A 14,435-nucleotide genomic window follows, 5' to 3' on the forward strand; every position below is an offset into this window, starting at 1 on the left:
TAGCACCAGCCATCATTCCTTCAATTCTGACCAGTTTCCCAGTCCCTGCCGATGAAAAATATCCCCACAGCATGATGCTCTCAATCAAACAATGATGTGTGTATATATATATATCAAACTTGAAAACCCCAAAAATTCCAAAACAAATAATGGGAAGTACTATACAGAGAATTAGAGACGGATTGAACATTTATATTGATGTCTTTTATTTTGGGACGTTCTCTCAGTCTCGATGTTTCCTTCCTCCTTCTCCTCCTTTAAGAACATAAAAACAAATATGAATGAGAGGAGGCCATTCGGCCATCAAAGTTCGCCCGGTTCCTATTAGCTGATTAATCCCAGAACTCAATTTAGGCCATAAAGAATCAAAGTGATTCTGCATGACTAGGTAGCCCATTCTATACCCTCAACACTCTTTGTAGCTGCATCTCCCTGGGTCCCTGGGTCTCATCACAGTTTTCGTTGACCACTGGAGGGTGGCAGAAATTTAAAAAGGCTAACAGGTTCACATAATGCTTTATTATGTAAATGTAGAGTATGAGTCAGGGAGGTTATGATGAGGTTTTATCATGCTCTGGTGAGACCACACCGAGAATATTGTGTTCAGTTCTGGTCTCCATGCTACAAAAAGGGTACTCTTTTTCACACAGAAAGTGTATAGTATGGGATGCTGACTCATTGAGATCCTTTAACTGTGCTTCTGGGATCAAATAGCTATTAGGAACCGAAAGAGCACCAATTGGCTTAATGAACTTGTTTATGTTCTTATGTATTGCTGTGATATTTTCATCAATCAAACCCCACATTAAGGGTGCACACGTACTCTTATTTTCTGAGTAATTTTCTTTAAGAGGTATTAAATTAAATGGAATAAAACATCTTATTTTATCTGTAATTGTTTGTCTTACCTTTTATTGTTTTGATATGAAATCATTTTGATTTCACTTTAATTGTTTCCTTAGAAATGCCTTTCACTGCGGTGAATTGTGGGATTGTAGTCCAGGGCACAGTGTAATCTCTGTTTATAGAAATGCATATGCCAATTTGTATAGCTGTTAGGAAATGTTAAGCAGGATCGTTCATTCTGACCTCCCCCTCAGATATGAAGCTTATTCGTGCCTCAGTGTAGTGTATTTACTCAACCTCTAGGCTTACTCTCTCGCTCTCTGTGTAAATATTTAAAAGACAGTTATTCATCAGCTCAGGAACAAAGAGCACGCTCTTGGATTTGAGTTATAAAAACAGGCTTTATGGTAAGTTAGATTTATTTCTCCATGGTTTATTAAAATGTATTTTTACATGAACTGAACAGGTGAAATAAGAATAAGAAATGGAAGGCACTGTGTAGATTTCCAATGCCATTAACCAGGTATCGAAATATTCATTTATTAAATGGTAAGTCTTTGATGGTGTCATTAGGTTGATGGCGGTACAAATAAAAAATCTTCAAGTATTGAGCAAGTGAAACTGAATGAGAAGAGATACCCCTACGACTAAAAAAGTGTTTACATACTATGACAAGACGGCAGGAAACTATGAAATATAAGGACATACCAAATTACCATAAGTAAAGTCAAACCTCTATTATCTGAGCTAACTGGGACTGGGGCCATGTTTGAATTATTGTATTACAACTGTGAAATTTATTTGAATAAACCTCCTAAAATATATAATTCAACCCCTTTACCTGTAGATGTATTGAAGTACTGAAGTGTAGTGTAAATAGCAGAGATTGAGGGCTGGTTAGTGCATTCTCTATGACAGCAGGGCTGAAGAGCACTGCACACAGCACCTTACCAAGGGCTGCTCAGAAAATACAACGTTCACTGTAATCTCTTCATTACAATAACTAGACATTAGAGTTCCAACAAACGTACATGAGCGTAACTAGTATCAGTGCATTTAAAGAGCTAATTGATTGATTATTTGAAGCCACTTGTTGTCCAAGGCACTGCACAGAAGTCATTTGGAAACACATGTATAACATTATCCACTGCATGCAAACTTCTGTTATAATATGGCATGGTGGCAGAATCCATTGGGGCACCAAGTATAGAAATACCTCTCTTAAAAACACATTTACTCATTCTTGCTGAGGCATATGATTTGTTTAGGAATGTGATGCTTGTTCAATCACTTTGAATACAAACATATATTAACAGATTGACTCCTCTTGTTTACTCATAATCATAATATGGCACTGCAGGGTGTGGAGTGTAGTGGGATATTACCACTTCTCACACGGTTGTTAAGGACACTTGGCTTCGCCTCGTGATTAACAACACACAAGCCCCCCCCCCCCTAATTTGTCTTTGCTTTAGTCTAAATAGATTCTGTTCCTTCAGACAATCTTCATTACTTGTTCATTTAAACCCTGGGATTAGTCTGGTTGCTTTTCATTGGACTCCATCCAAGACCACAATAACCCTTTGATACTGTGGTGACCAGAATGGTACATAGCACAACTCATCACAACCTCCTTGGATTTCTACTCTACATTTTGTCTATATACTCAAGCGTTCTGTTTGCCTGTCTGGTAGCTGAGAGCGATCAGTCTATTACAACACAGAGGTCTTTCTCTTGGTTCTTTTCTAAACACCCCAATGTGGATCCCATATTTTTGTGACCGGCACCCCACTTCACTTTATTTTTCTTGTTCCTTGCAGAAGCTAGAAGACTGAAGCTGTGTCAACATGGCGATAAGCACATCCTTCTATATATTCCTCTCCTTTGCATGTCTGGGAGCAATCTCTTGCACTCCAGGTGGGTTTTTGCTTGAAGCAGCCCTGCATGTTTCTATGACTTCGGCTCTTTACCGATTCTTGTTCTCCAGTGAATGTAATAATCAGTGGATTTCTTCCACATACCCCTTTGTCCAAATGTACACCAGTGTCTATAGTGTGCCACTGAGGTGACAGAGTCAGAGGACTGGATTGACCAGTATGCAGTGATGCTAGTTCATAGGGGGTGTGTCCTAGGGCAGTGGAGATGAGACAGGTTGGCAGCACATGGAGGGCTGTCAGTCAGACAAGAAGCAGGATCCTGCTCTACAGAGTAAACAGTCTAGTATCTAAAACAAAGGGATATCCAAAATCAGGTGGGTAAATACAAGGGAATCTAGGGGTATGGGAAGGATCATTCAAGTCAGAGTCTACTACCAGAAAAGAGGAGGGAGCAGGGAATATAGGAGTAGCAGAGACTGGCAGGTAAGGGGAAGGGATACAGCAGGTAGAAAAGCAGTGCTTATCTGGGAGTATATTATAGGTTTGATTGTGATTCAGATTGTGATTTGAATCATGTAGTGTCTACATTCCAGAGACTCAAAGAGAAATAGCAACCTCTGTCAAGTTGGACAAGAGCTGGCAAATCAGCTCAAAGCATCTCACTCAGGAGATACGAAAATGTCAATGAACAGAGACTGCTCCACGAACGTTATCCTGGCAATATGACTACTAAAGTTAGCTGGTTTCGGCAATGGTGACTGACTGCCAATACTGAATGTTATGGTGTTCCACGTGAAAGCAGTCCTGACAGCCAGCACTCCAGAAACCCACTATTTCAACACCAAGCCCAGTCGCTCTGTTTTGTAGATTTGGGGTTTGAGTCTAGTTGAGGAGCTTTGCTGTAAAATGGTTACCCCAGTGAATCTGTCATAGTTGTCAGCTGACACGTCTGTCTGTCTGGTTGTATCAGCAGTGTTCGTGGAGAAGGCGGCAGCCAATGGGGTGCTGACGAGGCGGGTGCGGGCTAACTCCTTCCTGGAAGAGATGAGGCCTGGCAATCTGGAGAGGGAATGCTATGAGGAAGCGTGCTCCTTTGAGGAGGCCTATGAAATCTTCAAAAACAAAAAAAAAACTGTAGGTGTCCCTAAAGCCACCAGTGCAAGTGTAGAATAAGTTCCACTGGCAATGTTCTGAACAAAGTTCTTTCCCTTCGCTTGTTTTCATTGTCAGAGTCATTTCACATGGAGGTGTGGAGTGAGGGTGTTTCTCCAGGGAAATGCTGCCTTAAGTCAATAAAGTAATTTAATGGGGTATATATTAGAGAGAGAGAGAGAGAGAGAGAATTAACATGAAATAAGACTCCTATTTGAACGCTTGTTTCATTGTAGAACAATGTTTTTTTTTTGGTACTGCTATCTGATGGTTGACTTTAACATTATGGATTGTGTAAAGTCATGCATGCGTGATAATCATATTTTCAATATTGATGCTGTCAGTAAAGCATAAAGCTTATTTTTGCTCTACTCTTTCCAGGATGAGTTTTGGAACAAATACAACAGACAACCTAGTGAGTGACATCCTTCTTATTTTCTCTTTGTTAATTATTAAAGTGGTAACATAAAAGCAATATATGTACTTCCTAGGCTTCCTGAAATGAACCCTATGGGTTCCATAATGCCCCCATATTGAAGTAATAATTCCAGAAATCGTAGCTTCCAAAGACTCAGATGTGCAGTTCTGAAAGAAACACATGTTATAGCAGACAATTATGTTCATTACTACTTTAGATTAATCAAAGTTCTCAGTTTCTGCCTTTTTGGCTACACGTGCTGTTACACGTACACTTCCTGGGTCAGTTTAGCGGGGTTCTTCTGGGTCAAAGTATTATAATGGCTGCAAAGCATGTTAGTCAATAACGGAATCCGCTGGTTTGTTAATGAATGGAAAGAAGCCATTGAAAGGGTGAGGACAATTTTACAGAAAGCACGGCTTTCAAACCAAGATTCTTTTAACCGGTGTAGTATATGTTTAGTATAACATTCCCCCCCCCCCCCCCCCCCCCAATAACTGGGCATTTGAGACCTATGTAATTAACAGACATGCACAATGATTTATGGAATTATTTGGTTAGCTACATTATCATTAACTTTAACCCAAACTGATGCCCATATACCCAAATATTTTAAGTGCTTTGTGGTTGGTTGCTGGTGGAGGAGAGTGTGTAAATGTAAAATAATTATTGTGTCAGTACACAGGTGTCCCCTTGCAAAAAAAAGTTTGAACCATACTATTGGCATACAAGTGTAAGAACATTAGAACATAAGAAAATGAGAGGAGGCCATTCAGCCATTCTTAGCCAATTTAATTGAGAGCTTTGGTCAAGATGTGTCTTAAAGGCCCGAAGTGCTTCTGTCTAAAAAAAAATGACTAGGTAGCGTGACCAGAATTGGACAAGTGTGGTCTCAATAGTGCATTGAACAAAGAAGACTGCGGCGATCTGATTCAAGCATTCAAAATTATAAAAGGTATTGACAATGTTGACACAAGGGACTTTTTTCAACCTGGAAAAAGAAACAAGGACCAGGAGTTACAAATGGAGATTAGACAAAGGGGCATTGAGAACAGAAAATAGACAGGAACTTTTTACACAGGAAATTGTGAGGATCTGGAACCAACTTCAGCAATGTTGTTGAAGCTGACACCTTGGGATCTTTCAAGAAGCTGCTTGATGAGATTCTAACAACAAAACGAGCAAGATGGGACAAATTATACAGCCTCATCATAACCTCCTTGGATTTGTACTGTACACAGTTGGCTATATACCCAGGTATCCTGATTTCCATTTTGATTGCTTCCCCACACTGTGTGATGAATCTATTATAACACTGAGGTCTTTCTCTGGGTGTGCCTGTTCTAGTGCTATACCTCCCATCTTATGTTTTTGTGACTGGCATGTGATGCTTTATGTTTGTTGACATTGAATTTAATTTGCCACGCCTCTGCTGTAAGTGTGCACTACCTTGTATTCCCATGGACTGCAGTTTGAAGATATGCCTTTCATGTGGCACTTTGTCAAAGTATATGATCTCATAGGCTCTTTTTGTGTCCATTGTTACAGTGACTTCTTTGAAGAAGTCCAAGAGGTTTGTCAGGCAGGAGCATCCTTTTCTGAATCAGTGCTGGCTGTCTCCTATGATTCTGTTGCTGTGTAGATAGATACTCCTCTAGTTTCCCCCTATTTGATTCCATGATTTTACATGATATGGAGGCGAGACAAACCATTGTTTGCTTTTTAAATATGGGTAGTACATTTGCAATGTGCCAGTCAGCTGGGATATCCCCTGTCTTGGTTGATTAGTGTAAAATGATTGCCAGAGGCTTGGCGTTGACCTCCCTTGTTTCTTTAAGCCCACCTGGGTATGTGCCAAAGGTAGCCAAATCGCGGCTCCCGAGCAGTTCAAGTGCGGCTGCTAGTGAAATGCTGGGTGACGCCCACTTCACTGCTCGAATGAACTGAAGAAACAATACTTAATGACTTTCCACGCTGCAAGCTGGTGCAACAAAGGGAGGATGATGAATATATTCTAGTCCCATAGAAAATCTTTTGGAAAACCCAGAAATGAGGTAGGAAATGAAACTGCAATCATGATGGTTTTGTAGAGCCTCAGACAAGACAAAGATGTTGATGGGAGTGGAAGCTATGAGGAGGGGATGATTGTCATTTAGAGGAAAGCAGGCTGATGGAACTGGAGTGAGCATCACTGCAGAGGCTGCACATGTGAAGAAAACGGCATTGTTTGGCTGAGCAGAATGAAGAATTTAGATTATTACATAGCTGTAGGCCCGGGTCTTCGTCCTACACTACAGTGTTCCCTCCACCTATACACGTTTTGGGGTCTGCCCAAGTATTCCCCAATTTCTACAATCTTTCTTTTTTCCATTGGTTTTTTATTTATTTTGTTTGTTTTTGTTTCGCTGGCCATGCTGGCTCATTGCGTCTTAGAGGGGGCCGCCCGAGGGAACACAGAGAGTTAACTTTATAGAGCCAGTAATCCCCCAAGACCCAACTCTCAGCCACTCAAAGAGAGGGAGAGCTACACACACCCTCTCTCCCACTTCTCCGTGTCACTGCCATGACTGGCAGACGGATATTGTAAGGCTGCTGCCCTCTTCCTGCAGCACTATGAATGCACCAGAAGAGTCAGTACAGGTCTCCCCTGTTACAGCGTGGCTTAGGTGAGCAGCCATTTTATATCTAAACTGATAATCTCAGATTTAAAGGATTGAGTCAAAGTCTGCAGGGCTGTGTAGCGATACTCAAACACAAAACCAAGACAGAGAATAAGGGCGTGACTTAGGGTTTAAATAGGGAGATTGACAGATATTTTGGTGGGACAGAACAGAGTAGTAGTCCTTGCCTTCTCCCCCTGAACCACACTATAAGGTTACAATAATGTGTCTAAAGCACTGTGAGAGGAATACGTAAAAGATAAGTTTTCAGTAGTGAAAGCTTCGATAGTGTAAAATGAAGACGACAACATGCACTAGTTAAATAGTTCCAAACTGAATGAATGACTACCTCAAGCATACACCCAGTTGATGAATATCCTCCTATTTCAGATTTCAGAAACCAGTGTTTGTCAAACCCGTGCTATAACGGAACCTGTATACAGCAGACTGGGGATTTCTTCTGCAACTGTAAGCCTGAATTCGAAGGCAGACTCTGCCAATTCCGTAAGTATCTCATTAATGCCTCCTAGCCACAGCTAGCCCTGGCCAAGGTCACTGGTGAATTGTGGGATAGTATTGTGCTGTGTTCTAAAGAACCCCGTAGCAGTACTATGTTCCAGACAAAAAAAAGCTACCCAATCAATATAATGATAGCATACAAAATTATATTGCAAAAGTCTACCGGAAACCATAATAGTAGTACAATATTTCCTGTTAGATTTCAAAATGACACATTTTCCAATTTTTGTCAGTTTTTCAAAAATATGGAAAACTACAACATGGTGTGTAATTCAATATGTTAAGATAACATTATTCATCAGGTTTCATTCGACTTTATGAAGCACAATTAGTTAATTCTATAGCTGGGTGATGCAACACTTTTGGCCATAGCTGTATATATAATTTTAGATAGCCTTCTCAAGATCCAACTGTCTGAACCCTCTAAAAGAAGAATCAGCCCTGATTGTTAAAATTGTTTTCGTTTCTTCGTTCTCCCACATGGCATTCCTCGACAGCCATTGCAGGAGTGAAAAAAGCTTGAGTAGCATGTGTAGCTCTGTTCCACTGTTGACTTCTTATCCAGCACACGCCTTCCTGCTATGTGATGATGTAGTTCCTTTGTGGGCAGGTCTGGCCACGTCAGGTATAATATAGCAAACCAGGCCACAAAAGGCGGCCTGGGCTGATGCGGCCAGGTGGAAACATCAATTTTTAGAGACGGGGCCAGTCACGACCGACAGTGAAACGGGATAAGCTATTTAAACGCAATAAATTCCAAGCTATTCCATGCTAACAAATATGTTTCAGGTTGCTTTGTTTTACATCCTGCTAAGAAAGGGAGACCTGTTTAGCCACAAGTACACCTTTTCCAAAAGGAATAAAACTATTTGAACAGTATAAGTAGCACTAACACTAACTATTTTGCTAAATGAAGTCAAAGAGCTTTGAGAATGATTAGATTAATCCAAACGATTTAAAAACAGTGCTACAAGACTAAGTATGAAATACACCACTAATTCTACACTTACTGATGAAATGTTAACTAATACTCTGCTCAATTATCCTTCTGTTGGAATCTTGCCCCATGCTATTAGTGATCACTGCTGTATTAAGATCACAAAAATATAAAATATCCATGCGTGTACTTGTACTTGTACCAAGGCCTGTGTTTAAAACCTTCCTCATTTGTTTTGAAGCTGTTTCTGCCACAAATTGCTCGGATGACAATGGGGGCTGTGATCATATCTGCAATGAAGACCCAGACAAGACGAGGCGGTCGTGTGGCTGTCTGCCAGGATACAAACTCAAAAATGACCATCGACAATGCCAGGCAACAGGTCACTTTTAATTCTTTATTAGAAGGCTTTTATTGCAAACAGGTTATTCAATGAACTCTTTCACACAAACACAGATGGAGGAAGTGCGATGTTGTCATGCCACACCGGCATGCAGGATTTCATTTTTCAGCAGCAGACAGGAATGCCCCGACAGGTAGCAGCAATGGTAACAGCCGGTACGATAAAACACACAAGTGTAAAACTCAAAATACAAAGCCAAAAAGAAAACACTGTCAAAACACAGCTAGAAAATGAAAGGTCTTCAGTGAAAATGGCGGTGCATTTCTGCTACTACAAGGAGGTCCCGCTGACACACCCCAGCTAACTATACTTTTTAAACAGGATTTAACAAATACCCAAACTAACCCCTGACCCCTTTATAGAATCGGGTATTAAACCACGATCCTGGCTCTCCACGCGGGTGTGTGTCAGGGGCTCCTTTATAAAGCGAGACACTCTGCCAGGACATGCCTACCAGCTGGTTAAGGAACTGCAGCTGACCAATCCTCGCCTCCGATTCCCTGTAAACAAAACACACTGGTAGCGCGTCACAAGCTGAGTGTCTGGCGAACATTCCAAATAGAACCTGGAAGTGAGTTCCAAAGTGAACGGAGCTCATTAATAACTGCCCTTGCACATTAGCTGCTTAATTGAGCTCTTTGAATTACCAAGAGACCACAGAATGTTCATTTTAGCAGATGTGAATGAGACACATCAGGATCTCTAGTCTGTGCTTGGTGTCTTTGTGCAGATGCTTTTCCATGTGGTAAGGTTCAAGTGGCAAAAGCTGAGAAACCTGAACTAGATGAACCGAGGATCAAGCCCTTGGTGGCTGGAGGACAGAAGGGGAAGAAGGGACAAAGCCCCTGGCAGGTACTTGCTCTCTCACTGAGACTAAAAGAACACAAATTAAAACACAGAAACCAGACCTCTGCTGTACCCTGCACCACCAGTCTCTTAATATTACAATACAAGATGAGGTCCTCATCAGAAAATCTTTGTTATCCTATAAAGAAAACTCAATTTTATTTGGCTTAGACAGGAAAAGAAAGCATATTTAAACATGTAATTCAGAGCTTTATTGACTCTGGCGTAACATTACTACCAAGAACACCACAGCATTTCCATTATCACTCTTTTTTTGTAATCAAATGATTATTGGAGAAAATATAAAAACATAAACCACAAAAACCACCCCCCACAAAGAACCACCCTAACTAATATCAGCTAGTTAAACTGAAGAAGGATTAATCAAAGATCTAATGGCGTCTGCAGCCGATCTCCAGGCCTGCACAGTCCTCTCTCCAGAGCCATGGACCCATGCAGTAGAAAGCTCCATATAAAATACATCAAGAAAGGCGAGGGTCCGTTGACGGTGGGGGAGGGAATTTGGAGGTTGCAAACGAAGAACTATATATTTTTTTAGCTGCTGTGAGACCAACCAACCAGATCCTTTTCTGCTGCATTCATAGATCAAGGGTATTTCCATGATCACTGTTATACAACAAATGCAGGGCTTAAGCATCAGTGTGTTTCATCAGTAAGCAGTGGTTTAAGAACAAGTGTCATTAATCAGTGTCATCTCTCAGCTGGTCTTTATTTACCGTTCCATTGTTGAGGAATAACTGAATGGCTGACTTCCACAGATAACAATGGGAGAGCAATGTTATGTTGTTATATAATATGATGTATAGCAGTTACAGTTTTGAATCCACTAAGCCTTTATTGATAGTGTTTCCCTTTAGGCACTCATTCTGAATGCGAGTGGGAGGTTCCATTGTGGAGGGGTGCTGATTGACCACTCCTGGGTGCTGACAGCTGCGCACTGTGTCCAGGATGGGACCAAGTTCAGTGTTAGACTGGGTATGTAAATTCTGTCATAGCAGCATTTACTGGGGCAAACATTGGAACTATATTGGGTCTTTTTTTTAGTAGGTATGCAGATATTCAGTTTTTGACTCATTTCCCTCAATATGTTTTAAGTTGTTAGGTATTAATTAAAATAGAATAACACTTGTTAAAATGTGATCATTACACAACACTAAGCAAGCTTTTTCTTGTTTACCCTCATCAGAGCGACTATTGATACACCTTACTTACTAAACGTCTTGGCATCCCTGAATAGATAAGGGACTTCTCTAGTATCTCTATCTATTCAGAGATACTAAGGCACTAAGTAAGCAAAGGTTCTGAGTGAGGGAAAAATCAGAAATGCCACCCCCCAGTCTTGCTGTAAATCATCTCTTTCCATAATTTGTGTCGATACTGTAGCTTTATTCAGGGAGAGAAATTCTCCTTCAAAATTCAAACGACACCATTAATATTAAAATGTAAGGGTATATTTGTCTGTCAGTGTTGGCCTATCGCAACTATTAATATCGACCAGCTTTCATGAAGTGGTTTTCAGCATATCCAGAATGACATGGTTCTTACTTACCGTAGCTCAATGAGAAAAAAAAAAATGTTTTCAGATGATGGTTTCAAAGTAGCACTTCCTACAACATGTGGAATGTGTGTTGTACGTGTCATATTTTCATGACAATGGAAAATAATTTCTAAGCATCATGTAAACCAAGCCACTTTGTCAGAGAAGAGCAAGTTCGCCTCCTGGCTTTGAAAAGTTGCCGGTCTTCATTGGGGATTCAGTGCAATGCATTGGTCTGGTAAGCTCATGAGGACACCTGTAGGCTCGTCAACATCCACTCGCAAGCTCCTGGGTGAAAAGGGACAATTGGCTTGGTGGTGGGATCAGAGGATGTCCACTGACTTTCAGTTCTCCTGAGCTGTGTGGGGAATTGCTGTGGTGAGAGATGGTAATTTGTAAATTGGGGAGAAACAGGACACGTAAAATTGGGTAGAAAAAAAGTCAAGTTTCCTTTTGTTGCCCCCCAGGGGATTATGAGAGGCGCCGCTTTGAGGATACAGAGATCACCATTCCTGTCTCTGAGGTTGTGTGTCATGCCAACCATGACAAAGACACAGCAGACAATGACATCGCCCTGCTGCGTCTGCAAACGCCAGTCACCTACACCAAGTTTATCGTGCCGGTGTGCCTGCCTCAACGTAACCTCGCCGAACAGATGCTGATGCGAAATGGCACCAACGTTACTGTGACAGGGTGGGGGCGGGAAAGGGAGAATTCCACCAGCTACAGCTCCGCCCTCAACTTCATTGAGATCCCGTTGGCCCTTCGGGAACAGTGCGCTGAGCTAATGCTGAACCCGCTGACAGATAACATGCTGTGTGCCGGTGTGTTGGGAGGGAGCAAGGATGCCTGCAGTGGGGACAGTGGGGGTCCAATGGTCACAAAATTCAAGAGATACTGGTTCCTGGTGGGGCTGGTCTCCTGGGGGGAAGGCTGCGGACGGATGGACAAGCTGGGGGTCTACACTAAAGTCAGCAACTACCTGGAGTGGATCAAAAATGTCAGAAAGGAGAAGAACAGTAGAGTTTGAACCATTCCCCTCCTCTCCCCTACATCACTTCATAATCCAATAATCAAGAAATCCTTTCACACATTGCATGTTTGCAGAGAAAAGTGCTCATTATAGAACGTTGAATTGCCTTTAACTGAATATTGTCTTTATTATAATAAAGTTGATGCTACTGCTTTCCCCAGTCTGTTTTCTTATTGTGGCTTCATTTTAAAATAAAACTGTGTGGAAATGTATGCGTGTTACTGTTCCATAGACTGACTTGAGTTGTGCTTACATGCTGCTGTGCCTGGCAGTAGTCAGTGCCAATGTGCCTCTCACTTCATTGACACTAAGTTCACAATAACTTATTGGTTCAAGAAGGTATTTTATTAACATAAAAACAATGCATTTGCTGTCCAGTCTACAGGTAAGTTCTGTACAGTACATTCATCAACCTTTTCACCATTTTCAATGAAAATCACATTGGAATACATAAAGTTTAGTCTTGAATAGAAAACTGAATTTTATATGAACAATAAAGCAGTATATAATACCTGTAGGGCTCAGAGCACCTGCGTGTGTGTTATATTGACACTCAGCTTTCAGCTTTGGTCCATCCACTTCTATACACGGATGCTCACCATCCTACTATAATTTAGTCCAAGAATGTGACGTAGATGTTTTTCTTCACCAAAAATTACCTCCAAATATCAGCTTGATTTCTGTAAAAACTACAATATGCCCTATTAGGTTATTTTATTTTTTCTCACTGTAACTTGCTTGTTTGTAATTTCGCTGCAAGAGAAACCAAAACTAGATCTTCTCATATATAGTAAGCAAATTTGTATGGGATTGAGTATGGGAATTACAATTGAACTAAAAACAAAACAACAAAACCACCTATAAGAACCTCAGAAGGACTGCTGTTCTGGACCTAGTTTATCTTGCATTTTCTTTGAGAACTGTATAAAATAAAGTGTGCTTACTATGTCTGTGCATTAGTTTGTAATTTACATGCTAGATTGAGGCTCCCGTCTCTTCGGTGGCATTACATGTACATAGTCAGTGTTGTGCGTTTGTTTACTGTGTGTGTTTTTTTTAGTAGGGGGAGAAAAAAATCCCTTAATGTTTCTTTATTGATAGCGGCGTTTATTCGAGGGCAGCCTCTATAATAAAGCTGATATATGACTGTGGCATCAATATGAGGGCATCTTCAATTAGATGGCAGCGCCAAACTGAAGTAATACATCAATGTTTGATATATGGATTGATATTTGAGATATATATATATATATATATATATATATATATATATATATATATATATATATATATATATATATACACACACACCTTCTACTTGGTAGACGCAGCTTTGGCAGCAATTACAGCTGTGAGTCTGTTGGGATAGGTTTCTACCAACTTTGCACACCTAGATTTGACAATATTTGACCATTCTTCTTTACAAAACTGTCCAAGCTCTGTCAAGTTCCTTGGGGAGCATTGATGGACAGAAATCTTCAAGTCATGCCACAAATTTTCAATTGGATTTAGGTCGGGGCTCTGATTGGGGCTCTGACTGGGCCACTCAAGGACATTTACCTTTTTGTTCCTTAGTGACTCCAGTGTAGCTTTGGCTGTGTGCTTTGGGTCGTTGTCATGCTGAAAGGTGAACTTACATTCCAGTTTCAGCTTTCTTGCAGAGGGCAGCAGGTTTTCCTCAGTGACTTTTCTGTACTTTGCTCAATTTATTTTCCATTCTATCCTGTCAAGTGGCCCAGTTCCTGCCAATGAGAAACATCCCCATAATATGATGCTGCCACCACCATGCTTCACAGTAGGGATGGTGTTCTTTGGGTGATGCGCTATGTTGGGTTTGCACCAAACAACGCTTTGCATTTAGGCTAAAAAGTTCCATTTTAGTTTTGTCAGACCACAACACTTTTTACCACATGGCTACAGAATCTCCTGAGTGTTTTTTGCATACCTCAAACAGGGTTCAAGGTGAACCTTCTTGAGTAAAATACAGGCTAGATTTGTGGAGTGCTTGAGATATTGTTGTCACATGCACACTTTGACCAGTCTTAACCATAAAAACTTGTAGCTCTTGCAAAGTTGAAATTGGCCTCTTGGTAGCCTCTCTTATGGCCAAGACTGGTTAAAGTGTGCATGGGACAACAATATCCCAAACACTCCACAAATTTGGCCTGTATGGTAGGGTGGCAAGA

The 14,435-nt window shown here is 40.9% G+C and overlaps 1 protein-coding gene across 2 annotated transcripts; it reads left to right on the top strand.

The window, feature by feature from the left end:
• The first annotated feature begins 1,145 nt into the window (after positions 1-1,145).
• On the top strand, positions 1,146-12,405 carry LOC121322675 (vitamin K-dependent protein C-like). 2 transcript variants are annotated; one of them, XM_041262868.1, is made up of 9 exons: positions 1,146-1,253; positions 2,667-2,763; positions 3,694-3,857; positions 4,257-4,290; positions 7,344-7,457; positions 8,651-8,791; positions 9,543-9,664; positions 10,537-10,654; positions 11,684-12,405. In XM_041262868.1, exons 2-9 carry the CDS (start codon positions 2,694-2,696, stop codon positions 12,244-12,246), a joined length of 1,326 nt encoding a protein of 441 aa, XP_041118802.1. In that variant the 5' UTR covers positions 1,146-1,253; positions 2,667-2,693; the 3' UTR covers positions 12,247-12,405. The 2 variants fall into 2 exon arrangements, with proteins under 2 accessions (XP_041118802.1, XP_041118803.1); XM_041262869.1 differs by having other exon boundaries at positions 3,697-3,857.
• Positions 12,406-14,435: the final 2,030 nt, after the last annotated feature.

Source organism: Polyodon spathula, chromosome 11 (assembly GCF_017654505.1).
Source record: "Polyodon spathula isolate WHYD16114869_AA chromosome 11, ASM1765450v1, whole genome shotgun sequence".
Classification (NCBI taxonomy): Eukaryota; Metazoa; Chordata; class Actinopteri; order Acipenseriformes; family Polyodontidae; genus Polyodon; species Polyodon spathula.

What these genes read in the sequence shown, in the direction of transcription:
- LOC121322675 (XM_041262868.1), top strand. Translation starts at nt 2,694, where the DNA reads ATGGCGATAAGCACATCCTTCTATATATTCCTCTCCTTTGCATGTCTG. An exon ending in TCAAAAACAAAAAAAAAACT is followed by an intron (nt 3,858 to 4,256) that starts GTAGGTGTCCCT and finishes TACTCTTTCCAG; the next exon opens with GATGAGTTTTGGAACAAATA. An exon ending in AGGGACAAAGCCCCTGGCAG is followed by an intron (nt 9,665 to 10,536) that starts GTACTTGCTCTC and finishes GTTTCCCTTTAG; the next exon opens with GCACTCATTCTGAATGCGAG.